The sequence below is a fragment of the Cantharellus anzutake genome (assembly GCF_015039405.1).
Source record: "Cantharellus anzutake strain C23 chromosome Unknown EI90scaffold_99, whole genome shotgun sequence".
Classification (NCBI taxonomy): Eukaryota; Fungi; Basidiomycota; class Agaricomycetes; order Cantharellales; family Hydnaceae; genus Cantharellus; species Cantharellus anzutake.
The window spans coordinates 107,690-125,193 of record NW_024067049.1 but is presented as its reverse complement, the minus strand read 5'-3'; the positions used below and the strand labels follow the sequence as shown (position 1 = coordinate 125,193).

At 46.4% G+C, this 17,504-nt stretch overlaps 2 protein-coding genes across 2 annotated transcripts; one reads left to right on the top strand and one right to left on the bottom strand.

Moving 5' to 3' along the window:
• Window positions 1–410: 410 nt before the first annotated feature.
• On the top strand, window positions 411–1,264 carry EI90DRAFT_2711547 (uncharacterized protein). Its single transcript, XM_039053501.1, has 2 exons — window positions 411–660; window positions 718–1,264. The coding sequence occupies exons 1-2, from the start codon at window positions 616–618 to the stop codon at window positions 1,162–1,164; spliced, it is 492 nt and encodes a 163-aa protein (XP_038909705.1). The 5' UTR covers window positions 411–615; the 3' UTR covers window positions 1,165–1,264.
• A 14,552-nt stretch (window positions 1,265–15,816) lies between these two features.
• EI90DRAFT_3083654 (uncharacterized protein) lies at window positions 15,817–17,272 on the bottom strand. The gene is made up of 4 exons (XM_039062071.1): window positions 16,684–17,272; window positions 16,612–16,632; window positions 16,150–16,559; window positions 15,817–16,101 (listed from the first exon to the last, which is right to left on the bottom strand). The coding sequence occupies exons 1-4, from the start codon at window positions 16,865–16,867 to the stop codon at window positions 16,081–16,083; spliced, it is 636 nt and encodes a 211-aa protein (XP_038909704.1). The 5' UTR covers window positions 16,868–17,272; the 3' UTR covers window positions 15,817–16,080.
• Window positions 17,273–17,504: the final 232 nt, after the last annotated feature.

Genomic DNA, 17,504 nt, shown 5'->3' with positions numbered 1-17,504 from the left:
CGATCGAAGGCCCGAGCGGAGGAAATGATGGACAGCCTGTATACGACCATTCTGAAGAAGTGTAATTGGAAGGACGAAGATTTTGTGCATGACTACCCCATTGTGATGGGAGCAATCTTGGTTGCGCAACAGCCATTGTCAGTTAGGGCTTGGGATGCCATACTATCACCACTCCTTAAGTCTTCCATATACATCACACATTAGCCGAACTTGCACCCCTTCTCTGAGGGGTTAGGGAACCTGATAAGCCAATTCGTATTTTACATCAATCATTCCACGACTTCCTCATAGACCGAACTGAACCAGAATCCTCAGCACTTCATCGTTATCTGGTAGATACGAAAAGGGAAAATATCCGAGTGGCCCTGCATTGCGTTGAGACCTTGAATGAGGATCTTTGCCGTCTGGACGGTTTGGGGTTAATCCAAAAGTTGCCGGAAAAGGTCGAACTGTCTCCCATTCCTCCAGAAACGCTGGCCGAACACTCCGTTACGCGTGTTGGCATGTTGAGTGTCACCTCAACCAAGTTTTGGAGCCTCCAGAGAGGCTCAATGCGTTGGTCCTCACATTTCTTAATCAGTAACTCACACGCTGGGTGGAAGTCTGTGTGAGGGGATGGAAGGATACGTCAGTATCTCTTCGTTCCCTGAATGGGCTAAGGTACGAATCATTACTTCATCTTGTGCATCATTCTCATTTCGTCTGGTACTCCGTCAGTTGAGTACTGATGTGGGTTCAAAGGAAGAGATGCAGAAGTTGGCCCAAGTACTTAACAGATTGGAGAGGAATTGGTTTTTTTTTACTTCAAGATTTCGGGAGGGGCACGAGTTCGCGAATGATTCGGTTGCACTTTGGCGTTGCATCACTCCAGAATCTCCGTTTGGTATTCGCCGAACTCGGACGAGCACTCGCTGTGATCAAACAAAGTGTCGAACTCTGGCGTGGGATAGCTGCCGTCCATCCGACATCATCATACTGTACAACCCCACTTCTCTACGGGATCTCGAAATTACACTCAGCAATCTCGGAAAGCATTCGGAGGCTCTCCCAATCAATGTCAAACTCTGCCGCGATCTACTAGTTTCCGTTGATCAGATATCCCACACCCCGACTCTGGCGTTGTCACTGCGGAGACTCAGTGTTTCACTCACTGACCTTGGATGAGGTTCCGAGGCGTTACCAGTGATGAAAGAAAGCGTCAAAACTTTGGCGCGAACTAGTTACCGTTAATCCGACATCACACACACACCGAATTTGGCACACTCACTCCACTACTTTGAGCATATCATTCCACAGCCTTGGTCGCCATGCTGAAGCCCTACCTTTAGCCGAGGAATCTGTTTCTATTCGCCATCTGGGGCGCTATGCAGAAGCAACTTGACTCGGATGAAGAGTCATTATCATTCCATCAGGAGAATACCCCGACACCTACGGTAGAAGGGCTTCAACGGTCATATTCTCTTGCTTGTGCATTGGAGGGTCTTGGAAGACTTGAGGAACTGGCAGCTGTATCCGCTCTCATGGAAACGAGAAAGCGCATAAACTTATGCATCCACACCCAGCATGCCACATCCCGTCAGACACCCTACGCCAATGGCCACAAACTCGATTGAAAGTTCACGAGAGTTCGCTTTATCAACTACGTTGTATTCCCGCTGCCGAGTATCCGAGAACACAACGTGCTTGCCCTAGTGGCCCGGACCACGGAGATATACGGCTGGGAAGTCCTGAACCCATTCGCAGAAATTAGACCTTTGTGGGTTATTACATAGATGGGAGAATCGATATTCGGCTGCCGTAAATATGCTTAGATGTTCGATATATAGATACTTGATTTTTGATGGAACGCTGTTAGTGTCGGTGTTTCCGTCTGGTGACTGATGGCGAACGGGACTGTACGTGTTCAATTATCGATCTTGTCGTGTTGGATAATTAGCTACTGTGGAAATGATCTAGCGAAGCCCTTTTGTTGGGTCCAACTGGCAGGCAAGGCAAGGTCATGGTTTCATGTCGAGTTTGCCCTCCTAATATTCCAACTTTTCAACAGTAATGGTGCCTTCTGTATACGGATTTAACATTATTTAAGAGCATCTATTATGGTTACGTGCACATTTCACCCAATCCACTCACTCGCTCTGAATGCAGATGGTCCGGTGCTATAAGCGGTACGTTACTCAGGCTGACTGGGTATGCTGTTGGAAACGTTCGACACCCGCGCAGGGAACTCATCGGGTTTGCCTTGGGGGGGGGGCATTCGCTAAGGATGGTCAATGTTGACCGACGGTAGGGCTATTGAGTGCACAAGCTGAGTATCAGGAGGGACTCTAATACTTGAAGGATGGAGTGACAGGCTTTGGCGTAGCAGCATTTGGTCGATGATGACTATATTTCACGATCTGCAACTTGTAACCGTATGCTCAAGAGTCCCTTGTTGCGGCAATGATACACCTGATTAATTCATAGGCCAACAACACTCAGCGCCATTAAACAAGCTAGAGTATCTGCGATAGAGATCGATCGTCGAACACATCCACTGTGGAACAACTATATTTCGCCGCTTGGACCGCAACAGTGCTAGGTCGGACCTACTTGATTGGTTCGGACGCAACGTGTCGGGCAGCGTCAAGAGGCCAAAGTCCACTCAAGAAGAGGGTGTTGCTTGGCGGTTGTGTGTGTACATAGACGCCACCTAGCTGAGTGAAGTGGGGCGAGTGAAGACAAATGTGAAAAAGTTTGCTTGGACGAGAAATGGTTCTGATGGGAACGTCAGGATCGACGTCGCGTCCGAAAGCCGCCAAAATTCCGCCTCCGAATTACATAAAGCCAAAGACAGAGACAGAGACAGAGAGGGGAAGATAATGAGGAGTTGGGGCACAAGTTTGGGCAAAGGTGCATGCTCGTTCGTGAAAAAAGAGAGTGAGGTTGAATTCGGTCGTCAAGTAGGAAGACTAACCACCGATCGATGTGAATCGAGTGCATGGGCAAGATGGAACGGTTCCGACACGAACGCGTGAGTCGATGTTCGGATGAGTGAATAGGGCCGGTGGGATTTCGGGGAAATATACACAACTCTGATAACTCTTCTTCTTTCCGTGGTGGATTTTCCTAAAGGTCACGATAGCCCTTTACCAATCGTGTGGCCACTCACAGCACCCAAGTACACGGACTTCAAAAGTAGCGGGAGGGGGAAAATCTCTGATCTGTTTCAATCGCTATGTACATATACCCATACAGCAAACATACAATCTGTGAAAAGAGTCCGAAATATATGGGTTTGGCTGAGCTAAGCCTCCAACAACAGCGGTAAGGTTCGGCTGCCATTGGCTTAGAATAATATTCCAAACAACAAAGGAAATTGAAAAGAAAAACACAAACTTCCTCATACCACTCCAAACACTGCATCAAACCTCCGTCCCTTTATCCCACTCTCCTCTCCTCATCCATAGCTTTCTATCGATACCGATTTTGTGAAGTCTGGTGGAGATTTGACTGAGAACGGGAATTCTCAGAAACGGAATATATATCTTGATTATCTGTGCACAGGGAAACTTGGGCCAAATAATATGCCACAATTCCAAGACTCCTCCAATGTCTTCTTTAGCATTTGTATCATTTAACTAGCCCATATTCTCCTGGAATTTCACTGAGACAAGCTCGTATTAGAACACCAACTTTGTTTACATTGGGAAGTTGTGTGGCGGTTATTCATAGTGGTTATTCTGGGGCGCTATGAGGCGTTGGGGGCGTTTTGCCCTTCCTTATTCAACTTAAAAACTCCCTTTGTACGACGACGTTGCCACTCAGGAATGTCGCGTATATAAGGGAGGAATTCCTTAGACTTTCTCCCTCAGAACTCTTATTCGAGTCTGAGGTGAGAACTATTTCTCAGTATTTTATCTTATGACTCATGTATAATCTTTGTCGCAGTCTAATGCGACATAGGTATTTACAATATAGAACTCTTATTCGAGTCTGAGTCTAACGTGACATAGTCACTATTCTAATAGGTTATGAGCCTAACTATGACCACTAATGTTACAGCTGATGGTTCCAAGAGTATTTACAACATCGAAAAACTCAAAAGTGATGGACGGAACTATCGGATGTGGGCCATATGCAGCCAAATGATTCTCGCTGATCGAGGACTCTGGGATATCGTCAATCCCAAATCAAAGTACTCGACCAGACCTTCTCCCCCTCCCCCCTCTTCCCCTTCATCCTCTTCTGGTAAACAAGCTGCTGCCTCATCCACCCCTGATGCAGACGAATGGGACAGAAAGAACGGCCATGCACTGACCCAGATCGGACTTACCCTCAAAGACATGCCTTTGTCCATTATCGAAGGGAAGGATACCGTGAAGGAAGCATGGCTAACCCTGTTCAAACGTTACAATGGTGCTGGGGCACAGGATGCTGCGAGAGTTATGACTCAGCTTCACCACTTCAAACTGGATGACTCCAAGCCAATGGAGCCTCAACTGATCCAGATGCGTGAACTACGAGACCGCTTAGCAAGTCTTGGCGATACCTACACTGATGCTAAATTCGCCATGATTGTATCGGAGGTGCTACCAGATTCGTATGAGACACTACAACAAATGATGCTGGCCAATATCGATGATGTGTCAACACTGGCTTGCGAAAAGTTGATAGCACAAATCCTCAGAGAAGAAAAGAGGAAGGCAAAACCATCCTCGTCTACCATCCTCATTGCCAAATCTGGAAAGACACCTGACAAAAACTCCAGTAAGTCTGATGGAAGGAAATCCAACAAAGAACGTCCGCACTGCATGAATCCAAACTGCAAGCGCAAACTCGGACACACCTTTGAACGATGTTGGGCTGAAGGGGGAGGATCGGAGGGACAACGTCCACCTAAGGTGGACGAAGGACAGAGTTCATCAAAGGGGGCCAAGAGGAAGGACGCTAAGGTCGATGTCCTCATGGCAGAGGAACATGCGGCCGTTGCAAGGAGCGATCGCGACAACATGACTGAATGGATCGTGGACTCGGGTGCATCATCTCATATTTGCGCAAACCGGCATTGGTTCTCGACATACTCACCTCTCCACCCTCCTCGACCAATTTACCTAGGTGATAAACAAGCTCTCTTTGCTACTGGCCAGGGACAGATCGAAGTTGTCCTAAATAATGGGACTAACGATCGCTGCGTCATCATCAGCAACGTCCTCTACTGTCCAAAGATTGGCACTAACCTCCTATCCGTTACACACCTAACTTCCGTTGGAGCGCTGAAGGAGAGAACGAAGGAAGGTCAGTTGGGAGGTTCAAACGAGACCACCACCAAGCTGTTCCCTGGTTCTTTAGTTAGGATGGGGAAGTGTACTAATGTTATTTATTGTAAATAAAGTACCAATCCGAGTGTTTTGGCTAATTCTATTTTTATGGGTTAGTTTTAAAGTTCCTGGGAATTGACTTACAGATAAACCGAGCCCTGCGGAGCTGTTTCTTTATTGAAATTTATTAATTTGTCTAGGTGTAATTCTGTGTGGCGTTGTTTAATTTGGATTTAAACTTGAATTTAATCTTCTACTTAGTGAAGTTTCAAAGATTTTATTCAGTTAATGAATTTGGATTCTGTGTGGAGTGTCCCTTCAGTTTGTTTTATTTTTGTCTTATTTTATTGCTTGTTTTAACAGTAGCAAAATAACTGTTTTGTGTTTACACTTTGAAATCTGGAGTGTTAACCAGCTCCCCTGTTGAAATATCTACTTAATATTTCTCTCCTTTATTGCTGCCTTTTACTACAGTGGCAATCTTAACTGTATATCACTTTTTCGCACTGGAGTGACAACCAGAAATGCTTGAGAAAAATAATACTCTATTTTCTTACTTCTCTAAGGGGGGCGAAAAGTCGCAGAAAGGGTCTCCCTTTTATACTCCTTGGGTCGCCTTCCTTTTTCATGCTCTACCTTCTATTTACAGGATTTATTTACAGTGTATTTTTCTCAAACTGAATAAAAATGAAATTTTCATGCTATAGTTCTACTGTGCTTTTGCTGCGCTGAACTGCGGTTCTACTGCGGTCAGACTGCACCTAGAATTCTTATTGTCCTCCCTCGCCTAAGCTATTTTAATGGTTAATTGGAACTTGGCTGCACTGCATTTGCCGCAGTTACCTATTTCAAATTCCCTATATATACCATTAAATTTGCTATGACTCGATGATTCTGAATTCAAACTTCGCATTACTATGCGTACGGCTGTGCTGAGACCTTCAGCTGATTTATTCCATTTTTATTTAGTGACATTTAGTTAAAATGAGACTGAAATGGTAAATGAGTGAATTATTCAGGTTTAAAACTGAAAGAAAAAGTTGCTAGTAATCAAGAATTACTCAAACAAATGTGTTATAGCTCTCCTCCTCATTAGAATATCGTTCCCTAAAATTCCCGCCATGGTCCGTCGTAGTTTAGTGGTTTTCGTGAATTTCATTCATATTCCCTGATTCCCTTTTGTATTATCACATCCTAATCCTCCATATGTATTGTTCGTTGTTATAGTAGGTCGTCCTTGAAGATTTCATATTTTTATGTATTTTATTTAGGACTCTGGACCTCTTGAAGCTGTTTTCCCGCGCATTTTCAGGTTTCTAACTTCATGTCCCTATATCTCATTCATTTCTGGATGTTTTCTCACGTTCTTGGTATCATAAATTTTCATTTATTCCCACCTTTCCAATGGTACCAAGGTTGTGTCCTATTTCCTGGTATTCGTTGAGTTAGCAAAAGTTCGCGCGCACATTCGGTAATCACGTGCGTCATTCCCATAGTCGTTCGTATGCGGGCGCCGTTTCCGTTTAATTGTTCGGGATTTATGATATGCGTGGGTGTTTATTTCTTTCATATGGGCTTCTGTGATTTATTTCAGATTTTTCCCTCATGATTTAAGGTTGTTTTGCACTTTCCATGCTTTGTTTTGACCGGGCTCTTCCTTATTTGGACGGAAATTGGTCTTTGCGATCTGCCGAAGTGCGGATCTCGGTTCCGACGGCCGGTTCCCTGCGCATCGCCACCCTCACGTGTCATTACACATGATGCGGATTTCTATATTCCCGTCATGGGTATAACTTCACAACGGCTGGACTGTTTGGGCTGAAAATTTGCATAACTATAGTTCCCCATTTTTAATAATTTCCGTGTAAATTTCGTTGTATGTTTTAACTATGGATCCTACGCAAACATCATCTTTTCCCTAAGCTCGGACTTTCGATGTCACTATTCCCGTTATTGGATATCTCATTAACGCATGATCCTTTTATTATGAAAATTTGGGAGGATTAAGATTGGATCCCTTCCTTTTTAATGGGCTCTCAAGCTTGTCTCGGTCGTTACTGGTTAATCTTCGCGCTTCCCTTTTAGGCATTGTCCTCGTTTTGCAGGAGTTTTAGTCATATCTCCATCGTTTATAGGTAGTTTCCCCTGTAATTACTCTCATTGGTTCCGTTTGGAGGACATCTACATTTCCTATTGTAAACACGACTCTGACTTTTGCATTAGTTCCTGAGGAATCTTCGTTCCGTGGTACTTCCATCCTTGGCTACGTGTTCGGACGTGGGAAAGTAGTTTCCATGGAGGTTCTCTGATTATTTTTATAGTCAAATCTTGGTCGATTGTCCTAATTCTTGGTTTAATATTTGCTATAAATTCCCCCGAGAATTCCGTCTCGTTGATAGTAAGCTTGAAGTATTTTTGCTATTTTTCTTTCTTTTGATTTATCGTGTATAGTCATAATAATTCGTAAAAATTCGTAAAATTCGTTAAAATTCAGGTCCTTCTATTTTCTTATATCTACTTGTCGTATGAGGTTTTTGTGATTTATCTGGCATATTTTCATAATGGGTTTCCATAGTGTGGCCGTTATTTCTCCTACAGCGCGAATCCAGTTCTCAACTAATTGCTGTAAGATCCTCAACCCAAACAATGAGCTACTCGGCATTGCAAAGGCATCAAATGGCCTCTATAGGCTACCCTGCATCGTCAGCCGATTGGAATCTGCATTCATCACCAAGAATCTTGGGACTGGGAATGTCGATACCGCACTAGTCGCTCGAACAACAACGGCAACAGCATCTCTTGATGTCTGGCATGCCCGCTTAGGACACATCTCGACTCAGTCGATACTGAAGATGGTCTGTAGCGGGATGGCCACGGGTATGGAAGTAGTTGGAGATGGAAAGGGAGGTTCGACCTACTGCAAAGAATGCGAGGCCTCAGGACATACACGTTCCCCCATTCCCAAACAGACACTCACCCGTTCAAACGAAGTTCTTGGACGCGTGTTCTCTGATGTTTGCGAAGTCCAGACTGTGACTCGCGAAGGATATCAGTACTTCATCACCTTCGTTGACGACCACTCCCGATACCTGACCGTCTACCCGATCAAAAAGAAAAGCAATGCGCTCGAAACATTCAAAGATTTCTTGGCCCAAGCCGAGCGGCAGTTGGGGAAGAAACTAAAGATCCTGCGCACTGACGGTGGTGGTGAGTATTTCTCCAATGAATTCTCCCATTACCTCAGGGAGATTGGTATTGTCCACGAGAAAACGAATCCCAATACACCACAAGAAAATGGCATCGCCGAGAGAGTTAACCGAACACTCGTCACGATGACGATCGCCATGCTCGAAAGCGTGAAGTCGCATGTGGGTCGAACAGCTTGGCCTTATGCACTTCGACATGCCGCGCTCATTAAAAACATCGTTCCCCACTCCGCACTCCCCGATGGCATCTCTCCACACGAACTCTGGACGGGAAATAAGCCGTCAGTCTCCACCATACATACCTTCGGCTGCAAAGCTACGCTTGCTATCCCCGAAAAGCAATGGGACAAACTTGCCCCTAGGTCTATCACGGGAATCCACTTGGGTCTTGCTGTTGGCAAGAAGGCGTTTGTGATCTACGAGCCTGAAGCCCGCAAGGTTCATGAATCTCGCGATGTACATTTCTTCGAGGAGTCTCCCGAACCCGAACGCATCACGATTGAGTCCTCTGTCATAGAGCCGTCGTTGCACGTTGTTGATAAGGATGAAGAGGCAAGAGGAAATGGTAATGGTGATGGAAGAATGGGAGAAGGAGAGGAGATTGGAGATAAGATCGATGAAATGGATGACAGCGAGGAGGAAGTCGGGGATGGTGGACAGGGTGATGAACTCTTAGGGGGAGATGTGGAGGACGAGGTCATCCCAGAAGCTCCCCGACGATCAACGCACGAACGGTGTACGCGAATCCGAGACGACGATGACCGCTATTTTGTTACTTCCTACAATCAAACCAATCAACCTATAGACACCCAACCAGTGGGCATCGAACATGCTCACGTAGCACAAACCGAAGTGCCACTCACCTATAACGATGCCATGAACAGGCCCAACTCCAATGCGTGGCTTGAAGCCTGTCAAGACGAACTACTATCCCTCAAAGAAACCCGGATGTATGTTCCAGTTAAAACTGATGAGGTTGAGGTTCGTAATATCGTCAGGTGTCATTGGGTATTTGCGTTAAAGGAAAAGGCTGATGGAACGATCGAGTGCTATAAAGCTAGGATTGTGGCCAAAGGTTTTGGTCAAGTTTATCACATCGACTACGATGAGACATTCGCACCTGTTGTCAAATGGGTCTCAATCTGGATTCTACTCGCTATCGCTGCGCAGCTCGATCTCGAAGTCCATCAGATGGATGTTAAAACCGCGTTCTTGAATGGCGACCTAGAACACACCATCTATATGAAGCCACCAGCGGGTTGCACCAATTATGGGAAGGATGACATGATTTGGAAGTTAGAGAAAAGTTTGTATGGGCTGAAGCAGGCTTCCAGAGCTTGGTACGAGAAGGCGAAAGAGGAGTTCGGGAAACTCGGGTTTCTCCGATGCGACTCTGATCATGCTGTGTTTGTTCAGCGTGGGAAGGGGAAGATCTTCTGTATCATCGCGCTCTACGTCGATGATCTCATGATTCTGTCTAACAGCCTCAAACTACTCAGCCACAAAAAGGCCCAACTCATGAAGGCATTCAATATGAAGGACCTTGGCGAGATCAACTGGTTTTTAGGACTCGAGATCACTCACGATCGACCGCAGCACTTAATCTATATCTCCCAGTCATGCTACGTTAAAGGCATCCTCTCTCATTTTAATTTCACTAATTCTCACCCTATTTCGACTCCAATTGCGTCCAATTTTAAGTTACCCCGACTCGATGCACCCGAAGTCAATATCCGCGATTATCAATCTCGTATCGGCAGTGTAATGTACGCCATGTTAGGTACGCATCCCAACATTGCATATGCAGTGGGCGCTCTTAGTCAGTATTCCGCAAATCCCGGAAAGGATCACCTCGTTGCCGTCAACTGCGTCTTCTGGTACCTCAATCACTCGCAGAACTACAAGTTGGTTTACAACGGTAAAACATGCGACAATGACTTCACAGGGTACTCCAACTCCAATTGGGCGGGCGACCCACGCGATCATCGATCTATTTCTGGATTTGTTTTCAAGATCGCAGGAGCCGCTGTCTCATGGAGCTCGAAGAAGCAGTCTTCAACGGCACTTTCGAGTACGGAGGGAGAATACATGGCATTGACACATGCGTCTAAAGAGGCCATATGGATACAACAATTCCTCGGTGATGTCCTCAGTCCACCTTCCATCCCACACACTATTCTCGGTGACAACCAAGGCACTCTTGCCTTAGCTGCCAATCCCACCTTCCACGCTCGTACTAAACACATACGCGTTAGGCAACACTTTATCCGCGAATGCGTCAGTAATGGTGATGTTGAGCTCGATTACGTTCCAACAGGCGATCAGGTGGCCAACGTTCTCACTAAGGGACTCGCGCTGGCCAAACACGACAAATTTACGAAGGACATGGGTGTTATCGATGTTAATCATCGTTGAGTGGGCGTATTAGAACACCAACTTTGTTTACATTGGGAAGTTGTGTGGCGGTTATTCGTAGCGGTTATTCTGGGGCCCTATGAGGCGTTGGGGGCGTTTTGCCCTTCCTTATTCAACTTAAAACTCCCTTTGTACGACGACGTTGCCACTCAGGAATGTCGCATATATAAGGGAGGAATTCCTTAGACTTTCTCCCTCAGAACTCTTATTCGAGTCTGAGGTGAGAACTATTTCTCAGTATTTTATCTTATGACTCATGTATAATCTTTGTCGCAGTCTAACACGACATAGGTATTTACAATATAGAACTCTTATTCGAGTCTGAGTCTAACGTGACATAGTCACTATTCTAATAGCTCGCACGTGAGCTTCCACATAGTTCATATTGTCCCATGACTCCTGTCATGCTTGATAATCAGAATATCTCCACAACCACTGAAGCAATTAGGGTGAAATTCAACACTGAGTATTTGGGCATTTTTCTCGATTTAATGACCCCCAAGATCGTCCTCTTCCGTCAGCTTTTGACCTTGTTCTCATGGTTGCAGTCAAGTGCACGGACTTTGCTCATGAGGACATCTCAGGTTGAATTTCACCACCAAATCTCAACCAATTCCTTCGCGGAAAGGCTCATTCGGTTCGTACGAAAACCCTCTTTCTTCTTTCCTATTACTCCCCTCTATCATTCTTTCTTCCTAATAATGTACAAGGGCGGGAGCCCAATTTTGACCTATTTGCTGCATAAGGTTCCATGAATTTGAGCACACCCATTATGCACTCCTACAGTGGCGGCACAGTGTGGCGCAGCATGCCCTGACAGAAATGCACAATATATTCCCCACTCCTCCCATACTATCTTGCTCATTTTTCCACCATTTTGTCAGGGCACGCTGCCGCCGCCGCTGCCACCTCCTTTTCCTTTTGTCTCATCCCCTCATTCTCTCTTCTTTCCTTCTTCTCTTTTTCTATCTTTATACAGACGACCTCTCTTTCTTTCCTACCCTTGTAGCATGGATGTGTCCGACGCTGAGCACCCCGTAGGAGCACCGCAACGCCGGATACGCTGTGCACTTCTACTTGTACTTCCCCTCCAACACTCGGGATCGACCACGGAACCACCCACGGTAACCCAGCTTCGTCCGAGGGTGACGTGGCAACCCCACGTGACCCATTCACACATGTATATAAACTAAGCCGAAGCAGGACCGAAGAAGTAACCTTCTTCTCATTTCCCGCTTCAGGCAAGTACCCTAGTTTAGTCTGGCTTCCCACCCTAATAACAATACATTTCCCACTTCAGCCTAAGAAGCCACACAGGGACGTAAGCCCGAGTAAGGGCTATCCACTATACGGTCTCACCGCCCCACTGCCATCCGGGCCGCTAGTGCCGAGCGTTACGCCGCTACCTCTGCCTTCCCCAAGCCGTCCCTGACACATTTTGAATGAGACCAGCTGCATTGGAAAGCTAAGGTTTAGTGTAGTTGAATGGTGTAAGGTTGGCACGGTTATGGGGAGTGGTTGAGGCTTCCAACACAATTTTGGGTTTCCAGGCTACTTTCTTATTGTTCTGTCTTTTGTAATTTATTTTATTAGTGGTTTCCATTTCCTAAAGCCAATTGAAATGTTCTTGAAGCTACCATGGCATATTATCTCTGTTTGTTTCTACAGGGAAAAGTTCATGTATGACAAAATAACTATTTTTATGGATTTTATGCTGTAGCCTACAAAGCACACAGGCCTAGTTTTTCCACCATTTTCACATCCATTTCCCACCCACATTACTCGCTCTTTCCAATTTTTTTCTATTTTTCTGAAGCCATTTTCAGTTCCCAAGCAGGATTCTCATGCATAACATAACTTTCAACTTCTGTCAGGGCACACCCACTTGACCCAGCCCCACCTGACCTGGTGCCCCACCATCCACTCCTCCTGACCTCCCCCCTTTTCCCTTTTTACTCTTCTCTCTTCTCTTCTCTTTCCTCTTTCTTCTTTTCTTATCACATGGACGACTTCCTTTGTATCAATGTACCATTGACCCGGCTGCAGTGCAACACGCCTGGACCCAGACACACCGGATGACCTCCCACGTACCGGACGCTCCTGGGACTTCTTGTGGAGGTACCTGGACAGATGTGGCTGTGTGCATAGATGACATGGCACTTCCCACATGGCCTTAACCACATGTATATAAACACAGCCTAAGTGGGAACTGAGAAGCAACCTTCTTCTCACACTTCCCACTTTAGCCTAAGTGGCCAGGGACCCTTGTCTGCTTCGGGCCCATTGTTATGTGTGCCTGCATCACACCCTACCAGGCCCTCAGCCCCAGGCAATATACCTGGACGCTCTTGACCCCAGGTCGGTCCCTGACAACTTCTTACCCCATGATCTCCACAACTACACCTTTAAAACAAACCTTCTTATGCTCGATCGATAGAGTGGGACCATTTCTCTTATCACGAAAATCTTTGTGCTGAATGGACCAATATTAGTAGAGATTCTTGCATGTGGTCCATTCAACACCATGCTGAATCTCATGTGGACTTGACAGCACCTGTCAAGAACCACTGGGCCAATTTCAATAAAATTGAGCTTGTTGGAAAGCTAAAGGGGAGGAGAGGTTATTGGTGCTCAAAAAAATGCATGAAAGGGGACGGTTTGGTTTTGCATTGACCTTCTTTCATATCAGGCTGCTGTCATATCTGTACATACCCGATCCCAATCCGACTCCCGGACCCCCATCTCCACCACCTCCGGAGTCCTACCCTACTGCCGTCCACTCCGATACTCACCTCAGACCGAACACCACTCCTCTCGCCACCCTCCTCCTCCTACTCCTCCTCTCACTCCTCCTCTTACTCCTCACGACACCTCCACCCTTCCATCACTCTCCTACCCTTCTCCCGTCTGCTCCGATACTCACCTTTGGACCTGACACCTTTCCTCTACTCCACTCCTCTCCCTGTTCCTCTCTCCTCTCTCCTTCCTCTGACCCTCTCCCACCAACCCTCTGGCAAATTATGACCTTCTGCCACTGTCCCATACCCTGTACTCAGACATTGCTCATACCTTCGCTCCGAGATTCCATCATAGTTCTGACCTCGGACTCTGACTCCACCTTGGCTTAAGTCCATTGCATTGGTGACCTCATACTACATAAACACCATTGCCAATATTCCTCGGACTTTCAACCCCGCCTCCGTAAGCTCCATAACCCCTGAGCTCCATGGATCATACATGGCACTTTCACCGTCTGTAATGTATCTTTCGCGTTTCCCCCTCATCCTTATTTGGACTGCTGCTTCTCTCCATTCTAGCCAGTTAGTCGTCATCCCCACTTCACCTCACCCTCCTGCCCCTCTGGGCTTCACCCTCCCAATCTCCTTTCAGATGTACCACAGGTTCTGACTTATGACCTTCAGTACTGCTCCACTTCTGTCATCCCTTTGTTCCCGTTTGGACGCCTTTGTTCCAATTTGGACCCCCTTTGTTTCCCTTGTGCTTTCGTCTCCCTATTATATACAGGTGCTTGTACATACTCGTTTTGGACCTTCAGTCTAAAATTGACCTGAAATGCCCCTAGAGACTTCCTGCTCGCTGCCTCTGAAATTAAGGACCAAATGGACAAACAGCAATGGCACAGCACTCCGCTTGGGTCGCTGAGGCCAAGGTCCCTCCTTGCTAAGTCTCCAGTTCCCCTCTGGAATCATCTGCCCTTGCCCAGTTCTAACAGCTGCTCCAGCAGTATTTCCCCCACATATCCCCCATTTCTTTGTCGATTTCCACATAATTTGTATCATTAGAAAGCTGTCATCAAAATGAATCGAAGTGGGCTGTAGCAGAGAGATTTAGTGCAGCCATTGTGGAAATCATCAACTTTATTCATTGTGTGGCCATCAATCAGCATAATTTGCAAATATATTGACAAACCTGCCATTGATTTCTCTCAAACTTGGTACTATAAGAAAGGTATACTCCATGGGCACTCACAATATTTTTTCATATTTGTCAGGGCCCGGCCTCCGTCCGGGGGCAGCCCTACCTCAAAGCTGGACACTTGCGGTGTCCCAGGCAGCCAGGTGCCAGATCCTATCCCAAGCTCCTCAAACTCACTAAGCGGGGATTGAGTTGTCATGTATTATGGAAGGTAGCTACAACTTGCCTAAGCGGGGATTGAGTTGAGAAGAAGGGTAAGTTTCCCTATTCCCCGCTTGGCTGCTATAAAAGGAAATGTACTGTACAGTTCGTAGCGTGACTCTGGGTAGAAGCCGAGCATGTTCCCGCGATGCGGAAAAGGTGTCACATGGGTTAAGGCGAGTTGCTCGCCTTGACCCACGTGATTTTTCCCACGGGTTCGCATGCGGGCTGTAGTTGTGAAAGATGGGAGGATGAGGGAAGTGGGGGAGGTTAGGGAAGGTGGTTCTGGGGTTGTATGGTCAGGTGTGGTTGCCCTGACAATATTTTTAAGACTCCTGAGAGACTCTGGATGTCAACCTTATCCCTTTTCCCACCCAATCCATGTTCGGTGAATATTCATGACAACAACATGTTAGAACTTGAATGTGGTAATATATAAGCTTACATGCGACATAACATGTGTGTTCTTCCTAGCTATTAAGTTATAAATTTCCCCTTACCCAGAGCTTGTATGTACTTTTAAGTGATGGAAAGAGGAGAATCTTCCAAATCGGTGGAGATTTGACAGAGATGCCAGCCTCTCAAGCAACCCATAGTGTGTGGGAAAGGGGCTTGCACATACCAGAGATAATGGTTATCTACAATGGCTTGTAAAATCTCAAAAATCTTTATAAGCATTAAAAATCCCTTTGAAAACACCACGGCAAAGTATAATTCCATAAATGCTCGAAATCATTGAGAAACATTGCCCATTCCCCCACCTCATTTCGATAATTTTGATTTATCTTTTCGATTTTCCTGTCTACTATTTATGTAAATAGCTGTATGTACAACTTCCCCTAACATCGCAGGGCACATAGTTATCAGGACGTCCTCAGATTTTCCCACCGTCCATTTTTGGCAGCAAGCCGCATCACCAGGACATCCCAGGATGTCCACATTGTAATAGGCCGTTTAGGCCCTATTTGAAGCGTAAAAAACACCCCTTGATAGGGTGAGTTAATTGGCTGACTAGCCTGAGGCAGCTAGGAAGTAACATGAAGGTGCTGATGTGATATCAAGTGAGAGCAACAACGGAACAGGCCACTACTCACTGTAAAAAGAGAACTTTTTCGCACTAACAGACTGCAAGGACGATGCTCCGATGTAATAAATATTTGTGGCGTTGACTCGGATGATGGTGGAGGATGGCAAATGTGAGTGATACATGGGGTAGGCATCGGTGGCGTTGATTGAACTCGGCGTCGATAGCAATGGCCACAAAACGACCGCGTCAGGGTAAGTGCCCATGATGAAGTTGAATGAGTGAAGTAGCAGGATGGAAAATGGTAGACATCGTGAGACGGAGGAATGTGCTGAATATGAGCAGAAACCAAGAGCAATGAACGAAGGTCTTCCATTGACACGATAAGTGGCGTACCAAACGCGGCTAGCGCGCGAGGGAAAGGCAAAGCCAAGACTAAGGAAGGCTCGCATGCCACTGTAAGCAGTGATACAAGCGGCCCTTCACTGCTGTCAGTGAGGTCCAACGCGATTGTATGGCCCAGGACACGCACGTTTTGTCTGGACAGTGGACTCTAGGGAGTATTAGTTAGGCGGGGCCGACTGTCTTTCGTTCATCGGCGTACTAAGATATCGAGAACGGTGCCCGAAATTAGCTGATCGGGAGGCGTAGGTTAATTTGAGGGTGACAGTATCGGGGAGAAACAGGTGAGAGTGTCTGATTGTGGTGGAGCTGACGAAATAAGTAGGCTTTATCCATGTCCTCCCACAAAAACTCCCATTGAATCTCCTATCTGTTGTGCTACGCATTTCCGCATGATTAATTCGTCATCGCGTTGGGTTAATGCCTCAATAACCATGCAAAGGGAGACCGGCCTAGCTAAGTAGTTTTGCCAACTCCTCCGATCATATCGTGGCAGGTGTTCCCAACAGAGCAAAGCTCAACGCGAGTTGCAGCGTGAGATCGAGTACGGGGTGTGTGCATATTAGCACACGTAGAACCGCCAGAACGGCGCTTATTGTACTCTAAGGGCTTCCTGATTAGGTGACTTGAAGGGGCTGTACTCGATCGTCGTTGCAATATGTCCAAAATGTTCAGGAAAGTCAAGGAAGGCAAGGAGAAATTCAAGGAAAATTTTTCCAAGAAGAAAGATACATCATCGCAAAGTCTGCCATTTGCAGGGGCCTCTGCCACAACCACGCTGCCATCGTCAAGTTGGGACACGGGACTCAACACGGGACTCAGCACGTGGAATGGTGTTCTGAGCTTGTTGAGTATCGCTGAAAAGACTCTCGATAGTGTCCCGGTTCCTGGACTCAAGAGCATGATCAGCGGCTTTCTTGAAGTAGTCAATCAGTTGAAAGTGAGTGAGATCCAGAACTGCGCCAGCGGATCCTTAATGCCCGGATCTCACAGCAAGTTAGTGGCAACGCCGATGCGATTAGT

Coding starts and splice junctions, on each gene's coding strand:
- EI90DRAFT_2711547 (XM_039053501.1), top strand. CDS start 616: ATGGAAGGATACGTCAGTATCTCTTCGTTCCCTGAATGGGCTAAG. Junction 661..717: donor CGTTCCCTGAATGGGCTAAG/GTACGAATCATT, acceptor GTACTCCGTCAG/TTGAGTACTGATGTGGGTTC.
- EI90DRAFT_3083654 (XM_039062071.1), bottom strand. CDS start 16,867: ATGCGTAGCACAACAGATAGGAGATTCAATGGGAGTTTTTGTGGGAGG. Junction 16,633..16,683: donor GCACCGTTCTCGATATCTTA/GTACGCCGATGA, acceptor AATACTCCCTAG/AGTCCACTGTCCAGACAAAA. Junction 16,560..16,611: donor GTCCACTGTCCAGACAAAAC/GTGCGTGTCCTG, acceptor ACAGCAGTGAAG/GGCCGCTTGTATCACTGCTT.